The sequence below is a fragment of the Ambystoma mexicanum genome, chromosome 9 (assembly GCF_040938575.1).
Source record: "Ambystoma mexicanum isolate Mex_15411 chromosome 9, UKY_AmexF1_1, whole genome shotgun sequence".
In the NCBI taxonomy this organism is placed as follows: Eukaryota; Metazoa; Chordata; class Amphibia; order Caudata; family Ambystomatidae; genus Ambystoma; species Ambystoma mexicanum.
The window spans coordinates 198,503,818-198,527,095 of NC_090931.1; the positions used below are offsets into that span (position 1 = coordinate 198,503,818).

The 23,278-nt window shown below is 47.0% G+C and overlaps 1 protein-coding gene across 4 annotated transcripts in view; it reads left to right on the forward strand.

Moving 5' to 3' along the window:
- The window catches only part of SIK3 (SIK family kinase 3), a 2,024,801-nt gene that overhangs the window by 506,029 nt on the left and 1,495,494 nt on the right, over positions 1-23,278 (forward strand). For all 4 annotated transcript variants that reach the window (XM_069614493.1, XM_069614491.1, XM_069614492.1 and 1 more), the window contains one exon: positions 10,308-10,371. In XM_069614493.1, coding sequence (XP_069470594.1) covers positions 10,308-10,371 — 64 coding nt within the window. The remainder of the gene's footprint in view (positions 1-10,307; positions 10,372-23,278) is intronic.

The following is a 23,278-nucleotide window of genomic DNA, read 5'->3' on the forward strand; positions in this document are numbered from 1 at the left end:
ACTGATTTTTTTTCTTTACCGAGGATTCCCAGCCTGACGGGGAATATTCATGACCATGTGAATCCATGCCAGACCCATGCTGGAGAACAGTTACAGGTAAGTAACTTGTTCATTCCTCTCTTCCCTGCAGGAGAGGTTCCATGAGGGTATTGGAAGAAGCCACCGGAATTGTTTCGGCAGCTGCAATAGTTGATGAAATTGGCACAGTCGTAGTAGAGGGCAGCGTTTCGCCAGACAAGGCCACTCCAAAATAGCCCGTGATTTTGTTTGGTGTTCCCCCTGCCCTCCCTCTTCAGGGCAATCAGTCTGTTGACCGAACCCGGCGGGCCTTAGCATTTTCTTTCTGTTAAAGTAGATGTTCTCCCCTCCCCCCCCCCCCCCCCACGTAGTAGCATTACACAAACCTGCTTTCCTGCCCATATTTGCCTTCATATTAAACAGTGCCTAGGGCCAATACAGCTGTAGTCGGAAATGGGGGCGGGGGGGTGGGGGGGAGACACGCAATCAGCTCAATCCGATCGATATTACTTGCGCTGAATTTTTGTTAACGCTAGTAACAACCAGGACTTTAATTGGTCATAATCCGTCCTGCCTTACTCCACAATAAAGCACTGCCAAGAGTTAAGATCACGCACACTGTGTTAAACCAGTTTTTTTTTTTTTATATATCAATCAATTAGCTAGATTTGGAGGTTGAAGAAGCAAAACAGCCTTTTAAGTAAGGCAGGCAAGCTTAAGTTTAGTATATGCTTCAAGGGGCAACCAAGGTAGTCCAGCCAGAATGTGCGAAAAAGGATCATGCTTCCAAATACCTAACAATCGGGCAGCAGTATGTCGTACTGATCGAAGGGGCCTTAGAAATTACTTGGGGGCACCCATAAGAATGACATTTCCATGGTCTAGAAGTGAAGTAAGTGCTTTGAGAAATGTACGAAACAAGTTGTTTGGAATGCGAGATTTGATTTTGCGAAGTGCAGACATCAAGTTGAGAAAGTAGAGTCTAGCCAAAAACAGAGGGAACTGGCCATAGGAGTTAATGAAGGAAGATTGCCCTCAAAATTGAAAGGGTCATTCAGGTTTTAATGTTGGCTTACTCACTTGGCAAAGCAAACAAGAGATTCTGTTTTGCTTGAAATGAATGTAAGATTTATATTTAAGTCATCCATTTATCTATATTACAGTTTGAAATTGCAAATTTCATGTGAAGACAGACACGGCTCGGTTTTATTGGAGAACTGATGAATGTAAATATATAAATTTGAAATATCTCTCAAAAGTTCAAGGTAAGGATTAAGGGTGGGAATAATAGTGTGCCTTGTGTAACACCACACAAAACTGGGATGGGAAAAGAATGATTGGTTTGAGCAAGAACACAGTGGGTCCTAGTGGTCAAAAAGAGTGGAACACTTTTAGAACATTACCAACAAAGGCCCTTCTATGCTTCAACAATATACATTAGGACTTTTTGTTTATATCTAATGCTGCTGACAAACCAAGTAATAACAGAAAACTGGCATTGTCGGCATCAGTTATGTTAGATATATTGTGCCGTAAATTGTAAGTTACTCACCGTAGTGACTAACGTACTCCTAGTCTATAGTCTCCCTTCCTCCATATTCTATGGGCGTCCCTTGCTAGGGACGGGAGACAACCTTTTTCACCAGAAAAATCAACTTCCCCTTTAAATGTAGATGCTCATGGGGGTGCGGCCCTGGGAGCATGCTTTCCCCTGATTCCGCCCCCCGGCGCCACTTTACACTCCGCTTTGACACGTTCACAATATTACCATTGCCTAATGACACCAGTTTTATTAGCGACGAGGGATGGTGGGACGTATGGAGGAAAGGGGACTATGGGCTAGGAGTACGTTAGTCAGTACGGTGAGTAGCTTATAATTATTCCTAGGTCCCGTCCCCTTTCCTCCATACTTTATGTACGATTACAACTGAATGTAGCCCCATGGTGGAGAGTTGCCCCCTCCTAGGAAAACACTGCCTGACCAAATGCTGCATCCTACCTGGAACTGGCATACAAGCAGAAGTGCTTGCAGAAGGCCGAGGGTGTAGCCCATGTAGCGGCCTTGCTGATGACTTACCTCTGGAAAGCAACCACATGGCCTTGGCTCTGATAGCGTGGGCATGCATATTTGCTAAGAGAGGTTTCTGCTGCCCTTCGTACGCCTCCTTGATGGCTACAACCATCCGCCTTGCTATGGAGGCCTGGGAAGCCTGATAGCCAGGCTTAGACCCACCGAAGGTGACCAAGAGAGCATCTGATTTGCGGCAGCTCATGGTTCTGTCCAGGTAGAAGAAAGTAGGTAACACTATCTCCTCATTCAGGTGAAAAGAGGTAACCACCTTAGGTAAGAATACAGGGTTATAGTGCCTGGATTTCACTGAACCTGCGTGCAGATGTAAGGCCCACCAGGAGAGCTGTCCTAATGGTGACTAAGCTGATGTCCGCGGACGCCATAGGTACAAATAGTTTATGCGCCAGGGTGCCCAAGATCACGTTGAGGTGGCGTCTTGATAGCCGGGTAGAGCCTGGTGAGGCTTGCCAGGTGTCTTTTAACCACCGGATTAGAGGGTGAAAATACCTCCTCCTCAGAGTTCTGGTAGGCTCCTATTACCGCCAGATAGATGCAACATGTATCCACCTGCACCCCTGAGTGTGCAAGGTGTGCAGAGAAGGATAGCACGTTTTCCAAAATACAGGACAATCGATCAACCTCCTTTGATTCAGTTCAGTGGCAAAACCTGGTCCACTTGCTTTTGTACTGGCTCCTGGTAGCATCGCTCCTAGTACCTTGTATAATGTCTAGGTTAGCCTGTGACAGATGTAGAGGTCTTAGTGTAACCTGTTCAGGAACCACGCTGCAAACTTGTGGTGGATCACCCTGCCTCCCTGCTGTGAGAGTAGGTGAGCTGGGCCCAGCGGAAGGTGCACCGGGGCCTGATCAGACAGGCTGAGAAGTTCCGAGAACCATAGCTTTGCTGGCCACCACAAAGTTATCGGGATGATACGAAGGTGCCGGGCTTCCCGGATCTTGCAGATTACCCTGTGTACCAGGGGAGTGGGAGGGAAGGCATACGCGTTCATGTTGTTCCATTGGATCTGCATTGAGTTTCCCAGAGAGCCCAGCCCTGTCCCTGCCAGGACACGAACTGGGGGCACTTCCTGTTGTACGAGGTGGCAAAGAGATCCACCCGAGGATGGCCCATCTGTCGAAGATCCCCTGAAAGACCTGTTCTTTCACCTGCCATTCATAGTTGTCCACACCCAGCCTGCTGAGCCTGTCCACCTCCAGGTTGGACTCTCCCAGGAGGTGAATTGCTGTTAAGTGCATGTTCGCCAGAGCCCGCTCCCAAATGTTGACTGCTAGAGTGCAGAGGGGAGGGGACCTGGTGCCACCCTGCTTGTTGATGTAATACATGCTGGTGGGGCTGTCCGTTTGAATGAGGATCGTCTTGCCACTGATCGTCGGTTGGAAGGCTTTGAGAGCGAGCCAGATGGCCATCAACTCGTGCCAGTTGATGCTGGGCTTTCTGCTCCTGATGGGACCAAACCCCATGGGCACTGGCTGTCCAAACAGCCCTCTAGGGATGAGTCCTTGGTGATGGTAACATGCGGTGCTGGTTGACGAAATGGCTTGCCCATCTGCAAGTTGTAATCCGTGCTCCACCAGACTTGGTCCTGATGGAGATGAAGTGGGATGCTGACCACGTCGCCGGGGAACCTTTCTTCTTGGCTCCAGGAGGCTGCAAAATGCAACTGCAATCTCCTCAGTTTGAGCCTTGTGTGCGGTCCTGCCAGGAGACATGGCGCCATGATGCCCAAGAGGTGTTGGTACCATCATGCCGAGGTCACTGCTCTGCTGAGAAAATGCCCTGTGGCCCTCTTGATGGCTGTGATCTTGTCTTCTAAGGGGAAAACTCTCTCGTAGCTCGTATACCAGATGAGGCCCAGGGATGTTAGATTCTGCGTATGCTCCAGCGGTGACTACTTGAGTTTGATGGAAAATCCTAATTCATGTAGCGTATTCATGAGGGCAGAGGCGATGTGGTGAACTGCCTCCGGAGACCTTGCCTTGAAAAGCCAGTCGTCTAGGTATGGTTGGATGTGATGACCATTGGCCATGACAAGGGCTGCCACTGAGTTCATCAGTCTTGTAAAGACCCGGGGGGACGAATTGATGCCGAAGGATAGAACGTTGTATTGGAAATGGAACCCCATGATCTTGAACGTCAGAATGGACCGATGGGGTTGTCAGATCGGGGTGTGTAGGTAAGCATCCTTCAGATCCAGGGAGCACATCCAGTCTCCTGTGCACAATGTCTCCGCTATAAGCGCTGGGGTAACCATCTTGAACTTTTGAAGAGGAAGGGAAAGGTTCAGGGTGGAAAGGTTGAACACAATTCTCAGGCCCGCCTGGTTCCTGTGTATGGCGAAGATCTGTGAATAGAAGCCCAGAGCCCGCTGGGAGGCTGGGACTTCCTCCACTACCTGACTCTCTACGAGCGAGCAAATTTCCACCAACAGAGTTGTTGTCCCAATCTGTGGGAGCGGATGGGAGCGGATGGGAGGGGAGGGGAGGGGAGGGCAAGGGAGGGCAGGGTAGGGGAGCGGGGGAGAGGGGAGGAGAGTAGAAGCAGGGAGAATAAGGCGGAAAACCGTGGATACTATGGCTAGGATCCAGGCGTCTGCGAATCTTACACGCCAGCTTTGGGAGTGAAGGGCAAGCCTGCCCCCCACCGGAGACTTGTGGATCCCGATGGGCTTTTCATGCCTTTTTGCCATCTGAGGCTGAGGAGGGGGACTGGAAAAAAGTCCTTGTGCGCCGCTTTGTGCTGGCTCAGGGATCCGTCCGGTTGCCTGGACAGTTTTTCCTGAAAGCCCCGGCACCCTCCGAAAGACCGTCCCTTGTCTGAACGCTGTGCATCTGGCTATATGCCTTAGCAGTGGCCTTAGTGAGGATTGGCAGTCTGGCAACTGTTCTTCTTATCAAGTTCCCAGTCGGTAGTGGAATAGAACAGACCCATTCAAGGATTTCGAAGGTCCAGTATACGCTCCTGGATGTCCGGGTTGACCTTGGTCGCCCGTAGCCAGGTTGTTGTTCTCATGTCCGTAGCAATGCAAATGACATGACCTGAGGTGTCAATGTGCGCCACAGTGGACTCCATTATGTCCTGCACTACAATCTTGGCTTCCGGCAGCCCCGCCTTGAAGTGCGCCTGGCTCTGTACCGGATGTTCCGGAAGGAAGTCGGAGATTTCCCACCAGAGCCTTTGGTTGACGGAAGCGAGCCTAGCAACCGCATCGGACTGAGGAAGATGAAGTGAAGCGTTGGAATTGATTTTCTTTCCATATGCTTCCAGGATTGTCTCCTACTTACCCAGGAGTGCAGAGGGTGAAGTAGAATAGGACGATTGTGGCTTGGAGAAGATTGAGGCTGCAGCGATCACCAAGGTCTGTGGCTCGGGATGTGCTGACAGCAAGAGTGGATCCCCTCCATCTGCCTGTACTTGACGTCGAGGCGCCTGTTGGTAAGCTGTGCCAAATGAGGTTTAAGCCATCCTGTTTTGGCAAGCAACACCCCATTCTTTTGCATTTGGAATCCTTGTTCTAGCCGTGGTGCGTATTGAGGACCTTCCCCAAGACCCCGCCTCTGGTTGTTCCACCTCGGGCTGTGGAAGCCCCAAGTATTTGGCTAGGCCCGCAAATGCTCATGAAAGGCCTTGGCCTACGAAGGTGTCGGGGTGGTCCTCCTCATCTGTGTTCACCAATGTTTCCTGTTGGTCAGGTGCGGCTGGATGAGTGCTGGGAGCCAGCGGCTGTGGTGTACTGACATGACCCGGCTGCTGCTGCGGCGGCTGGTACAGGGCTGCCGGGACCGTTGGAGACTTGGGGGGCCGGTGTAGTGGGAACTGGCATGGGCAGCTGGGACTGCACTGGAGCCGTAGGTGCTTCAACCAAGGGTGGAGTGGCTATGGGTGCTAGCGGCAGAACCGGAGGGAGAATGTCCCATATCACTTCCTTGAGGATGACTCCCATCTGTGGCAAAACCTTTCCTCACACACCGGTGGAATGCTCGGTGCCGCCGGAGTGGGCGCAGGGTCTTGAGGATGCTGAGACCAGGGCACATTCTGTCTTGTTGCATTCGGGGTGTATCTGCCCTGCGACGCTGATGGTCTATGCCGTAGGCCACGTGCTCAGTGAAGACCAGTCCCACCTGGAAACTCGTTCCACCCTACCTGGTCCCTGAAGAGGGGATGGTGTTGGGTGAGCCACCATTTTGTCTGGACCAGTGGCGATTTTGTCGGGCTGCATGCCACGTGCCTTTGTCGTGGCACTTATTGCGCTGGGCCCGGCCTCTTCCTGGACTCATGGCGGTGGAAGTTGAGGCCTCCTCTGCACCTCAGGACGGGGCCAGGTAGGCAGAGTGCCCTCGGCTTTGTTGCCGGTAGTGCTGCGTACAGGCACCCCCTCGGGCTGAAACCCTGTAATAGAACTTTGCAGTCCCTCAGCGATGTCACCGGTAGGATCTCGTGTTCCCTCAGCCTGGAGGCCAGTAGCAGAAGCAGCCTCGGTACCTGCGCCGGTACTAGAACCCGATGGTTCCCTCCCTCTCAGGTGCTTCCTGGGTCAGGAGTCGCCTTTGCGGGGTGCGGAGGAAAACAGTGCCCCTACCTTGGGCCTGGACTTGTGCTTGATGAATTCCTTAAAGTCCTCTGGAGGCGACCTTCCGAAGAGCTCTCTCCACCGAGCCAACATGTTCTTCAGAGTGTGTGGCGCAAGCGTATCACATGCCGTACAACCCTCCCAGCCGTTGTCGGGGCCAAGGCAGCAGAGGCAAAGAACATGGAGGTCGGACGTAGGGATGAGCTCCTTGCAGGCTGGACACATGCTGAAGCACGCTGCCGTCGACATGCGCTGGGGAGGAGTGTTGCGACAGAGGACAGAGGGTGTTTGAATAAAGACAAGAAAAAAGAAGACAAAAGTAATTTTCCGGGGAAGAGCATGTGGAATTACTGGGCCGGAGGCCTAACCCAGGAGCGCTGGTGAAAGCGATCCATTCCTGTCAACGCAAAAAAGATGACTGAGGAGAGGGGATAGGGGGAGGTGGAGTCGGGGGGGGGGGGCACAGGGCTGCTCCCTGACAACCATCTAAATTTAAAGAGGAAGTTGATTTTTCTGGTGAAAAAGGTTTGATCTCCCATCCCTAGCAAGGGGTGCCCATACAGTATGGAGGAAAGTGGACAAGACATAGGAGTATAGCTGGGAAGTTGTTTCAGTAATCCAGTGAAGTTTAAATATAAATGAAAGGTTCCATGGGACAAGGAAAGTTTAAATAAATGTAACCAAGCAGACCGAGAAGATGGATCTGGTTCCTTCCAAAAACTGGCAGGAATCGAATCATACAAATAAAACATACATTTTAATGCATTTAGGAAAGAGGATACATCTTCAATTGAGGGAGGGCTGAAAGAGCTCCGGATTGGTATTTTGGAGTAGTGGAGTGCTGATGCTTTACTAGAAAGTTAATTGCAGAGGAGTATTGTATTGACCAAAAAGGAATTTGTCATTGCATGGCACTACAGGAATAAGCAGAACGTAGGGCTTTGGTGTGCACGTTGTAAATCTAGTTTGCATCAGATCCAGTTTTAATATTGGATTTAGTATAATCGGATTTATTTTTAGCCATCTTTATCTTGTATCATGGCACACAATTTTGAGTAATTTCTGGGGCTCAGCAGATTGGTGCTGTCTCAATTTCTTTCTAATATTTGTGCCTTCCTTTTTTTCCCCCCAACACGTTTATAAGTTTACCATGGGTTAGAATTGGGTTTCCGCTATATCTTGCAAATGAAATGTGCCTGAGATGAAATGGAGGTAGAAATTGTACTGTAAAAGTTATTTAATAATGCATCTGTGTCTGTTTCAGTTGACAAATGTGAAGTGGTTGTTCAAGAAGGATTTAGAATGGATGCAGGAGGGCAGCAGGGTCGTGAGTTGAAACCCTAGGAAGAATTGGTTGTACAGTAGAGTATGAAGTAGAAATGGGAAGATTGAAAGGAATTAAATAATTATTAGACCAGTCCACAAATAATGGAGTAGTAAAATTCATGAAGGAATTGGTCCAATAATAAAATCAAGTTGGTTTCCATGGGAGTGAGTGGGCACTAACTTTTTGTTGAATAAATGGTGCTAAAAGATCGTAAAACATAGCTAGAGAAGTAGTAAAGCTAGTATTATCCGGTAATTTGAACTCACCTAAGAGATTATTAGGATAGTCAAGTGTGTTTTGAGAAATGAAATCATTGAACTCATCCAGAAAATAATCCGCTTTTCAGGCGGGATTATAGATCAAATGACATGCAGTGCTTTTTGTTGAATTAATAGCAAGAGAGCGATAACCTTTCAAAGAAAGGAAAATTAGGGGAAGACTGTTGGCAAGTAAATTTATTAGAGCCAATACATGCCACCCCCACCCGATTTATCAATTCTGTCTATATGAAAAGTCCATCAAAGAATACTCTTGAAATAGCTGAGATCCAAGTTTCAGTTCAAAATAGAAAATCAAGTGAATAAGAATGAATAGTGTCAAAAGTTCCAGATCGGCAAGATGTTGCAGATTGACAATTTAAAAGTGCCCTCCAGTAGACTTTGTACTGTGCATAGTCACTACTCACCTTGTGCATGGAATTGAAATTAAGTTAGATCGATTTAACAAAATTAGAAAAGCCTTTCCTGGGCCTGAGCAAAGATGATCATGCAGTGCGCCAATATTGTTGGTTGGAGGGCCGGTATGTCAAATAATAGTTCATGGATGCAATACACTGTTTGTTTAATAAAGAGTCACTTTCACAGTTGAGAGGAATAAGAAGTCCAGGAGTAATTGGGTCAGGTAGGAAAGAGGTCGGAAAAACAAGTTAATTTGTCAGAATTACAAAGTTAGATACGGGACATAGGGAGTGATTTGGGGAGCAAGAGGAGGGAATCAAAGATACTGAATGTGACAAATCAGCAAAAGCAAATGCCAAGTATTAAGAATTTCCTGAGAACTTGCAGAGTTTATACATCCCATGCATGGAGAGCATGAAGGTTTGGGTCTGTGCACACCACCCTTCTCCATGTTCCTATCCTATGGTGGGGCTACCTCTGTTGAAACTAAATTCTAGGTATTCCAAAATGGACTTTCTCCCTGTCTTTTCCTACTAGACTCACACTTTGGTAAGTCTTTCTGTTGTGTGCAATATTTAGAATCGTTCAGTATAAATAATGGGTATGACAAGCCCTTGCAGCCTGCTGGGTAGCAAGGAGGGTTGGAGCAAGGTTGTTTGTGGTCGACCGAGCCCTAGCTTTACTTGAATCTGCCCCCAGAGCTTCTATCCAGAGGTTGCGGACAATCCTGTCCGTGCAGCAGAAAGTGTTTTTTTTGGGTCACAAACTAATGTGGTTGCTAGGCACATTTAGCCGAGGAGTTCAGGCAGTCCTTGAAGGAGGTTAATTAGCCTTTAATGTGGCTGCGTGGGGCCAAGGTGAGTGAGCCCGGCATTGCAGCTATCGATTGCAGCAAACGCCATGTTTCACACACCTTTACTGCGGCCTGCCTCTTGTTGATAGATGCCTATGCCGCCTGGCTTCACGGGGCAATCCTTATGTACACCGAACACATTTCTGGATTATGAAGTGGCACTTGAAAGCCAGATGCACTGAATCACTGATGTGTAGAAGCTAAAACCAGTTCCTGGCTATCCCATATCATCCATTAAGCAGGGGCTAACTCTGGCGAATGAGGAGCTAGTACATAGACTGCTTCAAATCTAACTTGCGCATGAACCATAACTTTGTGTCTATGTATGACTACTTTTGTTTTAAATGACATTTAGATGTTCCCCAATGCCCCTTTGTCCAAGTACCTTAAAATTAATACCAAGGTGGTATGTTTATGTGGCTTTGGTTGGCTTGTGGCGTCAGAAGTAGCTCATGGTAGCTTTTGATGTCAAGCTAACCTGGCACTTAATAGATCCCAGCAATTCCAAGTCCTGTCTGTTACAAACGCATAAAGCAGCAGCCTGCTACTACCTGCCAATATAACCATAGAATACCATAGTAAGTGTTTCATGCCTGATGAGCAAACATCCACACAGAGCAACAACAAATTATGATCTTTGATGCTTCTACATTTAAAAATTGCAACCCAGATGCAACCCACAGTAAACCTAATCAGGCAGGGCGCAAAAGTTTGGGTGAGTCTTTATTCTGCGAGCAGTCTCACTTTCTTACTTCCTTTCTTTTATCTCCAGGTCATGGAGACCGAGAGGATGATCTATTTGGTGACTGAGTACGCAAGCGGAGGCGAGATCTTTGGTGAGTGAACTAATTCCCTCCATCTCGCTGTGGTCCCCTAAAGAGACTTCCTACACTGTCGATGTGCGAATATGACTGTCTGTGCCTCCCGTGACTGTCTGTGCCCCCGTGCCCCTGTAAGTGTCTGTGCGCCCCTCCTTGCCCCCTGTGCGTGTCTGTGCACCCCCCTTGCCCCCCGTGCTTGTCTGTGTGCCCCTCCTTGCCCCCGTGCGTGTCTGTGCGTCCCTCCTTGTCCCCGTGCTTGTCGGTGTGCCCCCTATGCCCCCGTGCATGACTGTGCCCCCATGCCCTCCTCTATTTCCCCTTTTCCTTTTTTCCCTGCTCCCCACCGCTTCCCTCCTCCTGTTAAGTTCCAGTCTCTACCCCAATTGCCGTAAGGCATAGTAATCGTAGCTCCTGTCTTTCTCAGCCACCCTGCCCTCCTCCCCACCCCCCTTTTTCTTATGTCCAATAGCACTTACTCTTTTTATTTGTCCCTGACCTTTGATAAGTCTGTCTGTCTCCCCCCCCTTCCCTCCTTGTTCTTATCCTCTCACTCCCCCATGTACTATTCTAATTCGTCTTGCCCTATTATGATAGTCGCTTGTTTTGTTCCTCTCGTTCGCCCTCTCTCCTCACAGCCCCCCTCCACCCCCCTTCCTTTTGTATACTCATGCACTACATCAATTGTCGCCAGGCATAGTAATGTTACTGCTGGTTTTGTCTCGTTTTTTTTCTCCTTCCCCTCTTAGCCTTAATTGTTCCATTGCACTTGCACGATCTGAAATCTCGCCAGGCTGATTAGGATAGTTATTTTTCACATTCTGAATTGTTTCAAGGACTTGTAAGAATGCAACTGTATTTTCCCATGTTCCCTCCCTCCTTGAAGCTCTTTGAAACACATTGTGTATAGGCACTATATGAATAATCAATTCAATTTTCGTTGCGGTGAATGAGAGCAGGTGGTTCCTAACATTACTGATGAGGTGCAGCCCTGCTCTTTCTATTTTGTTTTAAAAAAAAAAATCTGTATACATGAATATTTTCAAAAACCTACGTGCAAAGCCGTTTTAGCAGCAAAAGCAGCATTGTGCGTAGTTGCAAAGTGAGCCGACGCAGTAGAAATCGGGTCTTTCTGCAAACCTTTCCAGTTTATAATTTACACATGGAGACAGATGTCTGTATTGGAGTACCGTACCCTTTTCATTTCTCTAAAACACCCTATAAATAAGCCCTCTGCAATCCCAGCTCCACTAACGTATACAGTACAGGGAAGGGCCATTGGCCAATTAGGTAGCTGGAACAGCCGGCGAGAATATATTCTCTGCCAGCCACCTCAGGCCTTTCCACGTGTGGTGCCATTATTTAATTTTTTTATCTGGGGACGTAACAGGGAGCGGCTCCTTTTTGAGCTCTGTTCCGCCCGACATCCTGCTCCAGCTGCCGCTATAGAATTGGAAAATCGACTTCGACCCTTTTCCCTATGGCAACTGTCATCCCCCACCAGGCTCCCCTAGGGTAGAGGCAGAAGATAAGAAAGTTCCCAGCAATTTCAAACCCTGCATAGCCGCAACACCCCACATTAGGTCCCCGGGCCCTGCATATTGACATGCCAGATTTCCACTTCCACTTGATTTTCCTTGCGTATGCCTCCAGTTACATGTCCCCCATTGCCATGCCCTCCACCCAACCCCACCCTGAAATAACACACCGACTCATATTGTGGGTGATAGGCCGCAGTTGCTTTATTAAGCTTACAGGTGTTCTGTTTTTTGGCAATGCAGCATCAGGATTCTGCTTTGAGCTCAAACTCTTAAACTTCCCTACTTGGTGGCGGAGCGGATGCCCTTACACTTTACTAACAAACACCAAACACTCCCCATTTCGGTCAGTGGCTTTACATTGCGCCCGCTGCCACTTGACTACGTTTCCCAGGTGCAGGATCGTTAAACAGCTTTTCACCCCTGTCACATGCTCCTTGTTGGACAGGTGTTCAGTGCTCTGACCTTTTCATTCACCTATCCCATTGTTACACTCATCCCCCGCCCACCCCCCCTGTTTCCAGGTCCCCATCTTATTCCTTGCCCCCGGAGTGTACTGGCGCACTCTCACCTCCTCACCCCCTCCCCTCCCATCCACTGGTATCTAAGCTCTGCCTCTTCTACCCGGACTCTAGGCCTTCTACTCAATCTACTCAATCCCTGTTGCTTGTGTGCCTTACCCTCTTACATGCCCCCATTTTCTTTCCTGTTCTTTCATTCCCTGTTCACTTGCCCTCTTCCCTTAACCCTGTTGACTGCTCCTCGTTCCCATGGGGGTTAGTTGCTGGCTTCAAACCCCCCCCCCCGAAGTTGTAGCTTCCTACCCCTTGTTCCCAGGCCAGTTGTCCTGTCCTATGTTTCCATGCGCTCCCGGTTCTCTGGACATCTCCCCCGTCCCTTGGGTCCCTTCCATTTTGTCTACTCTTGTCTCCCTTGGTTTCCCTGCTCTCCCCCACTCTCCTCCCCCATGGTAACCGACCACTAGTCCTAGACCAACTCCCAAAGTTGCGCGCTGCCTTTCTTTACCTTTGGCCCCTTACCCCTTTTCCTGACTAATTGGATTCCCCTATGCCCTGTTACCTTGTGCCTGCCAGCCCCTACCGCCAGTTGCCTTGTCCCCCGACATTCTTGATCCTTGCACCTTTCCACCTCCCCTTGTCATCAGATGCTGAAGTTTTTACAGTTTTCCGATTGCCAACTATCTGATCACTGTAGCATTTGCCACACAGTTCACACCACCCCTGAGAGAATAAATGTGATTCAGATTGGGCACAGAGCACACCAGCACCCAGGAGTATGCAGATTTAATAACTGGTTGTTGTAGGAGTTTCCCTGTATGTACAAGTATAACAAACTCTTCCTGCCCTAGTACACCGAATAGCAGGTGCCCTCTGTTTTCCCAGTGGGTTAGTAAAGTGTGCCTCTCTATATTCCTGCATAAACTCTTGTGTGAGGTTGTAGGATTTTGGGGCACAGCAGTAGGCTATGTGTGGGAAATGATGGGAGAGTTCTTGCAGATTTTCTCAGTGGGGGGGCCACCCTTACAAGGGCATCCACTCCATGCCCCTTCATGTAGCCCTCGGCTGGCTTATCACTGAGGATCACAATGTTGAGCACTCAGAGGTGCTGGTTTCGCCGGCCTGTGTTCTGACCCAGATATAAGGGGATTAGCAGTTATAGTGCTCAATCAAAGTGTTATGTTTGTTCTTTGTCCTTCCAAGTAGGCTGGCAGCGAAAGATGAAAACCCATACAGTCACAGAATTCAGGAATCTCAGAGCGTGCTGCCCTCTGTACAGCACATGGCTGTGGAGGGCTATTGGTGGAAATGCGTGTACACTGTTTACACAAAAGCCATCTGTATTAGCCATGTCTATCCTTTTGTTTTTAATAGACGTTTCTTCAGCTGTACAAATCGGTGAGCTACATGCTTTTGAGCCTTACACAACTTTCCCCTTGAAGGTGGTCCTCCACATGCACCACTGCATTTGCAAGTAGGGTTGTTGTAGATAGTTGTTGGACTTGCCTGATATTTCAATCCTCCTCTTAAGCGTTGTTCCAGATCTGCAAAAAGCCTTGATGTTTGAGTATGTTTGACATTGTTAGTTTTGTGCTTTCTTGTACCCCTAATCTAACTTCTTTTGTAAGTTCTTGTCAATAGCCTGACTCTGAAGTTCCTAATATTATGAAAGCCTATTGGCTGGTTAATTGTATTGTTTATTGTTGCGCTTTCACATTTGTGGTCATTGCTGATGGCATCTGGGCATGTTCTTTTGGGTCAAGACCACTTGAATAATTCTTGAATCTTGCCTACTGCAAAGTGCTGCCGATCAGCAACCTGGTCTTTATCCAGCATTCTTGTAAGCAATCAATTTGAGGCAGACTTCTAAGTCCAGTTTGGACAGACTCCTTTGCAGATCTTCTTTGCCGAGTTTGTTTTCAACAATACTCTCCCTTCATGGTTTTATGCTAGCTTCTCTGCGGTTATAAAAATGTGGGTCCACCAGATAATTATGTACATGTTTTGTTACTATAATGGTTCTTCCCATGATGCATTTCACCTATCTATGTAATCTATTCTATTTCACTATTGTACTAAAAGCTAATATAGTGTTTAGTAGAGTGTCTAGAATAGCTCACAGTCTTTAATTTGTGTGGCCTCTTGGAGCTTGTTTCTACCAAGTGTGTGGTGGTGGTGGTGGTGGGAGGGGGGAGGGGGGGAGAGGGGGCTGGAGTAAGTGCTAGATGCAAAGTGTGATTCCTGAGTGTTAACGCATGTGGATTTGGAAGTTCCAATGTCATTCTACCCGGGTTTGGTAAGGCCGCATGTGGTTTGTACTGGTGTAATGCTGTTCTGTACTAATGACACTTGCCATATGACTGAGGGTAGATGTGGGGCTGTAATGTGAATGGAAGGTAGTGCAGGTGGTATGTCTGTCAGGGGTCACATTGAGTTTCAGAGATGCTGCTGTGTGTTTAGAGTAACAAAATAACTTTTGCCCTGCAGACGTTCAAAGATGAGTAGAGCAGCTAAGCTCCCTCTACATCACACACTACTACTAGAACAACTTTAATCTCGGTCATAAAGGTGAAACAGGCTTTGCCTCTTTAAGGTATGTGACAAGACTTGTCGAAGAGGGGTGGGGTTTGGAACCTTTTTTCCTGGAGGTTGGTAGGGCAGGGAGCGATCCAGACTAAAAGCACACAAATGAGGTCATCACTAGACAGTTACAATTTATCTCCCTGGCTATACATCCCTCACCGAAGAACTCCACTGTGCCGGCCTGTTGGTGTATAGCCTTGGGTCTCGCTGGTGTGCCGCCTATCTAAAAGCGGGGGGCAGGATATTAGAGAAACTATCCCTCTATACAGCTACAGATAACACAGTTAGAAAATTATCCTGTACTGGTGCGATAAGGCAACTATTTCATTCCACCTATGCGGCTCCAAGAAGGAGAGTTGGATAAAACCACACCAATCGATACCAAACAGTGGTGTGCAATCATACCACTATATACCAGTATCACCCTTGGTTTGGAGATTACAATTTACCAACATGGTCAACCAGTTTCAGCGGTGTATGTGAGTGCACTGCCTTCTTCAGGATCAGAGATGGCCATACATGGGCATACTTTTCCCATTTGGGTGTAACAGCTTCTTGTCAATGCGCTAAACTGTTCAGTGCTAGTTAATGGTGACACAAATGGAAAGAGCGTGCATATTGGTTGCTGCACTGCATATCTCAACAAGCCTCCATGAAGTCTTCTGGATTGACAGGGAGAAAACACACAGAAAAAGATCAGTGAGAAATTGAGCTTAATCTGGGCATAGTTGCTAGCTTCAGAGCACCTGGAGACTGCCCTTGGGTGGGGTTTGTGCACAGAATACATCCAAATAATGACATTGATGGCATAATACTTATGACACCTGTGATGAATCCTGCAGAGTCCTCACTAAACCCCAGCCTAATGTTTCTTCCCATGTGGCCAGGGGAAGGCAGCCGCTACCTGATCCTAACCCTGGGGTTGTTAACATGAGCAAGGATCACATGGGAGGAGACGGCTGTTAGGGGGAATTGGTACTCTGCTAGCAGGACGCAGTATTCATCTTATTTTGAGGATGAAATTCCCCTAATACCCAAGTACCTAATGGCATGCTGTCAATGTACAACCGCTTCTCCTAGAATTGCCCAAAGCGCAGACCATGAAAAATCTGCTAAACAACATAAAGTTGGTATATTGGGGGTTCAGGAAGAAAATATCACTACCTGTAATTATGATTCCGACTTATGTAAAGGTTGCAAACCCAAGGTTAAATAAACTCTTTTTGCAACCTCCCATAAAATTAACTCTCAGTTCACAAATCCGTTAAAGTTAAGTAAAAATAAAAACCAAAACCATGATGGACTTCAGAACCCATAATGCTTGTGATACTGTGACAAGGAAAAGGGAAACAGAGTTGATGAAGATTAAATGTGCCATGAAACATATTGAGGGGTCTAGTTGTTGTAACATGAAGCACCTGAGCGGGACATTTAAATGCAGGTCTGGGTTTCATTTGAGGAATGGAGACGCTGATGAAGTTGCAGAAGCGGCAGCAGAGGCCGACGCAAGAGAAGCAGTGCAGTCGTGCAGCGGAGGTGCAGTGGAACCAGCGCTGAAGAAAGCTGCACTTGTGTCAAAAGAGCTCCCAACATGCCGTGAACTGCTCCGGGCATGAAGTAGGACTGGAGACCTCACAGACCTGTCAAAGCTTCCCAGTAGGACAGCGCTTACCGTGGCACTCCTACTGGAGCTGGCAGTAGTGCAGGCAGACCCAAGACAATCCTCTGCAGTACCCGCGAGTGAACCGGAGAAGACCAGTGAGCTGGCCTGGACCACCAGGTGACTGCGGTATGCTCCGATTCAGACCTTTAAATGATGCTAATGATTTTTAATACTGAAGACTTGAAATATTACAAAGGCAGCCAGGGCACAATACTCCTGATAAGGGATTCCAATTGGGGGGGAGATTTGTAACCCACATTGCCAGCAGTCAAAGGGCTCCATAAGAGTAGTACAAAGGCTGCAGGAACACAACTCTCCTTAAGAGACCTCTATGGGGAGAAACCTATAATCTGCATTGCCAACAGTCAAAAGGCTGTAGAAGAGTAATCCAATGACGACATGGGCGCAACTTCCATTTGGTGGAATACCAATTGTCAAGAGACTATGAAGAGAAGCAGGTATTGTGCAAACCACCTCATAGTGTACTCTTGTGGAGAATCTTGGAACAAGGATTACCACTGAACACAATTGTAGTAGTAGGAGTGGTTATCCTGGCAGGCGAGTATACCGGGAAAGGTACCGATAGTAGTTAGTCCTGGCAGGCGAGTGTATCAGGAAAGAAGATTTAAAGCATTGTGGTTGTTTGTTTATTTTATTTAGTATAGACGTCCAGACCCAGGGGTAAATGGGCGCTTAAGGACAGGTTACATAGTTACAGTATAAAAGCAGTTATACAATTGTGGTGTAAATATGCCATATATGGTATGTGCAGGTAGTAGGAAAGAATTCAGAGTATGTACAATATATACAGTTAGTACTGAGCTTAGTCTATCTGAGGATTGCCTTCTCCAGAAGCCAGCTAATGACTAGTTTTCTGAACAATTGGAAGGATTTGGTCAGTTTAATATTCAGTGGCAGGGTGTTCCAGAGTTGAGTGGCGAGGACAGTGAAGCTCGAACCCCCCGCTCTTTTGGTGGTGAATCTGGGCACAATGAGGCTGAGAGTATTGGATGATCTGGGGAGATTCTTGTGTTTGGTTTAAGAGTGAGTTTGTTTGGAAGGTACTGGGGGGCTAGGAGGTTTAAGGCTTTGTAGGTGAGGCAGATGGTTTTTAGGTCGTTTTTTTTTTTTATTTTATTTTTTTTTGCTTTTGTTGAATGGATAACCATTTGCAAGATATTCTTATGTGGGAGATGTGCTCTCTCCTTGGAATATTTAATGCTGCTCTCAGCGCATTATTTTGGAGGATCTGAAGTTTCTTGATTATAACTTGGTTGGCACCAAGGTAGAGACTGTGGTTGTGGTAACAAGACATGTTGGAAAGCACTTGTTAATTTCATTTTCTTTGCTGAACTATTTAATTACTACAAGTAATTGGAGTGCTAGCCTGACATCCTTTCTTTTGAAGAAGTATTGTGATGTGCTAATGATTACTTGGCCTTTTGAAAAGAAGCACTTCGATTTGTTAACTTGTTTTGTGGAAGAAACCTTTACTTTGACAAGCATCAGAAGGCTTACTCAAGGTGTTCCTGTGTCGATCCACGGGTAGGGAGTTCAACCATGGTCACAAGGAGTACTTTCTAAAATCTTTGCCTTTGATTTGTTATTTTGTGAAACTGAAAATTGCCAAACCTACCTTGTGTAATTTTGTCTTTTTATTTTATCGTTTTGTGGTTAAGAAAAAACTCACCTTTAATGATTACCACATTTACAGCAAAACATTAAACTAAAAATCCATAAACATTTTACACAAAAATTCAAACCTTGATTCAACACAACTCCTTAAAAATAAACATGGCCTTGTTCCAGTATAGAAACAATTCTACATGGTACTTCAATATTAACCAACTTTCCCATTTCACATACAAATCTCAATAGCATACATCTAAAATAAAAGGAATGTCATGTTGTATATGAATAAAAACTGATACAAAGACTGTGCAGATTAATCGATAAAACTTTACAAACTAATTCAAATTATTACACTATTCATCTAGTTTGAAAGATTTTAAAAAGAATAGCCGTCAAGGTGGTATGACCCGACTAACATGTATTCCAAATTTGATCTCCATCTCCCAGCTCAAAGGATCCTGAACATTTCTTTAGGTGAATCCACCTCAGGCCCTTCACCGCTGGAAAGGAGAGAAATATATGTTTAAGAGTTTCATGTTTGAACTCGATGTTACAAAACCAACACCCAATCTGATTGTATTCCAAAAGGCCAAAGCTGACCAGAACCTGTTTGGTCTTCAGTAGATTCCAGCGAAAACGTGAAAAAGGATGTCTCAAAGCCTTAGCTGGATGAATACCAAATAAGATGCAAGGGCTCCCAATTTATTGTGGCCCTAATGTAAATGATTTAATGAGGGGTTTGAGTGAAACTTCTCAATTGTTTCAGACCAATCCTTCCCAAATAAGAGTTTGACCCTACATGGTCTCTCACTCCGCTCCAATAAGTAACTAACCAGATCTGATAAAATTACACCACAGTAGTAAAGTTCATTCAGCCATTTACAACCCCTTATTTCCAAGATTATCTTCAAGTCCTCAAATAGATAACCCACTGGAGGACCTAACATTTTCCTCACCAATGATGACAAAAGATTCCAGGATGCTCTTGCACACAGACGCAATACCCAGCTCATACCTTGACGCGTATCGTAAATGAAGTTTGGGGCATGTAAAAGCCTGCACAAAATCAAGGCCCCTAGATTGGACAGTGTTGAGATGGATTTCTGAACTCTGTCCTGGAGTGGCAGAGGTTCAGAAGGCCAGCCTAGTTTTTTGGAACAGGGTAACCTCTGGACAAGCCAGACCAATCAGGGTAGCGATGGCGGCGGTCAAGACTAGGTCTCAAGAGGGGTGAGGGTGACTTAAAGCCCACAATGAGCACACAAAGCAAGGACGCTTACAAATTACTCCAGACAGGTGTTATATTAAAAACAAGAGACACATTTATTACAAGGCCTTTGTAACATCGACCATAGTAAAGAATCACGGTAAAACTCCAGTAAACCAACACATCGCAATCAACGCAATATATACAAGACCGCGGGATCTAAAGAGTTAGAAGCATGAAATATGCAGACCACCTAGTTGGGGAGGAAAACAGGCAGTGCAAGTAATCGTTAGACGCAGTTCGACATCAGAGGCCACCTAACTAGAAGGAAGTCTGAGCCCTAGGGAGAGTGGAGCTTTGTGCTCAAAAGTACCTGCACACGCGGGTGCCAACGGGCGAAGGAGAGTCTCTTCAAGGAAATCAGGCAGTTCAGAAAGGTGGATGAAAAGATGGTGAACAAATCCATGTGACTCATGCAAGTCCTCCACTTGGGGGCAGAAGCAGGGCGTGAGTGCGGGAAAGGGTTTGCTGTTTACAACAGCGATGGAAAGCCACAGGCTCCTGCGGGAGGGCGACCGGTTAGGGTATTGACTACTCACCGGTCCCCGATGCAGGCAGACCCAGGCTTCTCCGGTTCAGTTTTGGTACTGGCAGGTTCAGATGCGATCAGAGGGATGTCTCGACGCTGTGTAGATTCCGCGACAGCAGGAGTCGGGGTCGAGGGTGTCCCAGATGCAGCAAACATGCACAGGTTTGTTACCACAGCAGGGCAACTCAGCAACCGCCTGTATTCCGGTCCCAAAGCACACGTCTCACTTCAGACCTGGGAACGCCAAGTGTACGAATCGTGTGAGAGTGCCGAGGACACGGGATTAGCAGCAAGCCAGACGGCGGTGACAGAGCAAGGTTCCTGTGTAGGCTGGTCAGTCCACTGGATGGCCCAGGGACGCTTACGTACAGGATTTGGTGAAGATGCCGAGAATAGTTGTTCCCACTATTCTAAAGGGTCGAAGCGCCTTTGCAGACCTTCTTGTACAATCGGAGGCCAAGTGGTCTCGCAGGACGACAGCAGTGCAGGGTGCCAAACCTTCAGCGGGTCACCAGCGATTCCTCGACTCAGCTTCTTAGTTGCAGGATACTTGGCTCCTGATCCTTTGTTCGTTAGAACTCAGGAGATCGAACAGGTAGTGGGGTTTTCAGCCTCTTCTTATCCAAAGTTCCCTTCGCGCCAAAACGGAGAGGGCCCAATGGGAGATCCGCTCACAAACTCACACCATACGTGGACCTATCACGGACCACAGTGGTCCAAGGCATTCAGGACACTCTAGACTCTCTGGCACCCAGGATGTGTATTGAGAACAGACATCCCAGCCCACATCCTGGAGGCACACACAAGGCATGCAGAAGCCCTCGAAAGCGTTGTTTCGCGGGAAGGTGCATGACCAAATAAGGACTGCCCCGGGTTGGCTCAACCTGGGTGAAGGTGAAGCGGCAAGACGGTCAGCGGACAGGACAAAGAACCTCGTGGCATGGCCATTTTGGAGGCCAGGCCACTCATTTGGGCCAAACGCAGAAAGCGCGGGTAACATGGCAAAAAGGGGTTCAAAACACAAAGAAACGATAGCTGCCACCAGTCCCGTCCGTGACACACTTGCACATTTCATAATAAGTCCAGCGAGAGTTTCTAGGGCCTTTGGAATGACTAGAGACCCAAGAGCGCGGTAGTGTAAGCTACGGTGCACTCTTGTTTCATATTGCTCAAAAGCTGCAACATGAGGAAAGGACTAAGGGAAACGAAGTCTCCCAGTACTGACTGTCTTAAGGGCATGTCCGTTTCCCCAGAAGAATTGAGCCAAAGCCCAGAGGAGTGCGGCGTAAGGTTGCGCTTCTCTGGCAAAGTCTAGATCAGGGTGTAAAATGGCAAAAAGTTCGGGGGTTGCCACATGGAAGGAAAATTGCCTACAATTATGAAATCTTTCCTAACAGACAGCTCTTCTAAAAGATATGTGAAATAGACATCTATACCATAAAGGATTTTGGAAACATCTACCTTTTCATAGTACTTTATACAAGGTGTTAAGGTGTATCTGCCATATTGAGAGTCCACCTTAACATTGCTTGGCCAATGCCGACACACGATTCTTAAGCCACTGGAGGGGGCCTTGAGTGGCCAGGATTTGCTTGCATGAAATACCCCAATAAATCAGAGAATCTACTTTTTCCACAGCCTCCCGATCAATGTGCCCCTTAAAACCCAACACTTTCCTGGACTTGAAACATTGCAGTATTTTGGTTTTAACTGGATTTATCTGACGGGCATGGTCCATTTAAGCAGAGAAGGGGCACTACCTCCCCTTAAGTCTTGCATAAACCAGTGAGTAATGGGAAATCCATTCAAATTCAGACACAGCATTAATTTGTTTTTCCGATTAGGAAAACTTCAAATGCCAAAAATTGGAGTAGTTTTGTTACCTAAAGTAGCAAACATGGATTCGGCATCATTTTGACGCCTTTTAGCACGGCCCTGTTTAAGCCAGTTCCTGTAGGACTGGCGAATTTGCCTAATGATAGTTCTCCTCGTATAGCTGGTAAATATTCAGCTGCTTTTCTAAGGACCGAATTGCTTTACTCGCTGTGCACTTTTCCGTAACCACATCTTCATTATAAACATGAAGATGGGTATGATGCTTTTTAACCGGACCTGCTATGCCTTTAGAAAAATTAGAGTGAATTAATCCCTTCATGAAAAGACTAGGTATTTCTAATTGTCAGAGGAAGATGACAAAATCAACGAGAGTGCTTTTAACCCTAGACGCTAAGGCAACGTTCCAGGATACTCAATTCCAGGCAGGAATAAGTAACACCTCTGCGAGAATTGAGTGTTCAATCTTTGCTTTTAGAGACCACAATACAAAATGGGATATCAATTTAGAGTGATCACTAAAGGGAGTGGCAGAGATAGTAAACATACTACATGTATCCAACAACCAATCGCCTACAAGTGTTGAATAAGACTTCCCATTAGTCCAAGTAGGGCACTGCAGAATATCTCCATGTATGAACTCATTCAATGAATATAAACCCAGTCCCTTCAGACATTCCAACCCTTCGTGGTTGTGTAGTATTCCCCGTTTTGTGCAAAAACCAGGCCTTTTCTCCCCTATTTAGGATTCTCAAACCTAGCTGTGCCCTCCTACCTGTCTCAGATCGGTGCATTTTGAAAACTCTTATCCTGAGTGTTGTCGTCTGTCCTATTGCGCAACTGCTTGCCTCTAGCTGTCTTGTCTGGCCACTCCTTTGACCTTCCCTAGTGTCCTCCCCTCTCCCTTCCACCCTCCCTCCCTCCCTCCCTCCTCTCCCATCCACTCTATGGTGCTCTCTGTCTCCTAACTTTTCCAACTGCTTCTCTATCGACTATCCTGCTCTCCTCACTAAATCTGGTAGGAAAAAGTTTAGAAAGGATATCCTGGTCTCCAACCCAGGCCTCCATATCGCTGACACCTACACGAGTGCCTTCTCCAAGGAAACTCTCACCGACATCCTTTGTCGTGCCTTCGCCAGACCTATGGACCCTTCATATGGTCTCTGTGCTCTCCCCTTTCTCTTCTTCTCCCATTAATGGTGTCACTCGCTGGGACGACCTCCTGGCCGCCTTCCTTTCCTCTAAGGTAATCATTAATGTTTACTCTAATGGGACTGTCCTGGTCCAAGGCCCTCAGGCCAACATTCACCTCTTTGATAAACGTTTCCCGCGCCTCATCAACTTCCTTTCTTCACCTGCTGT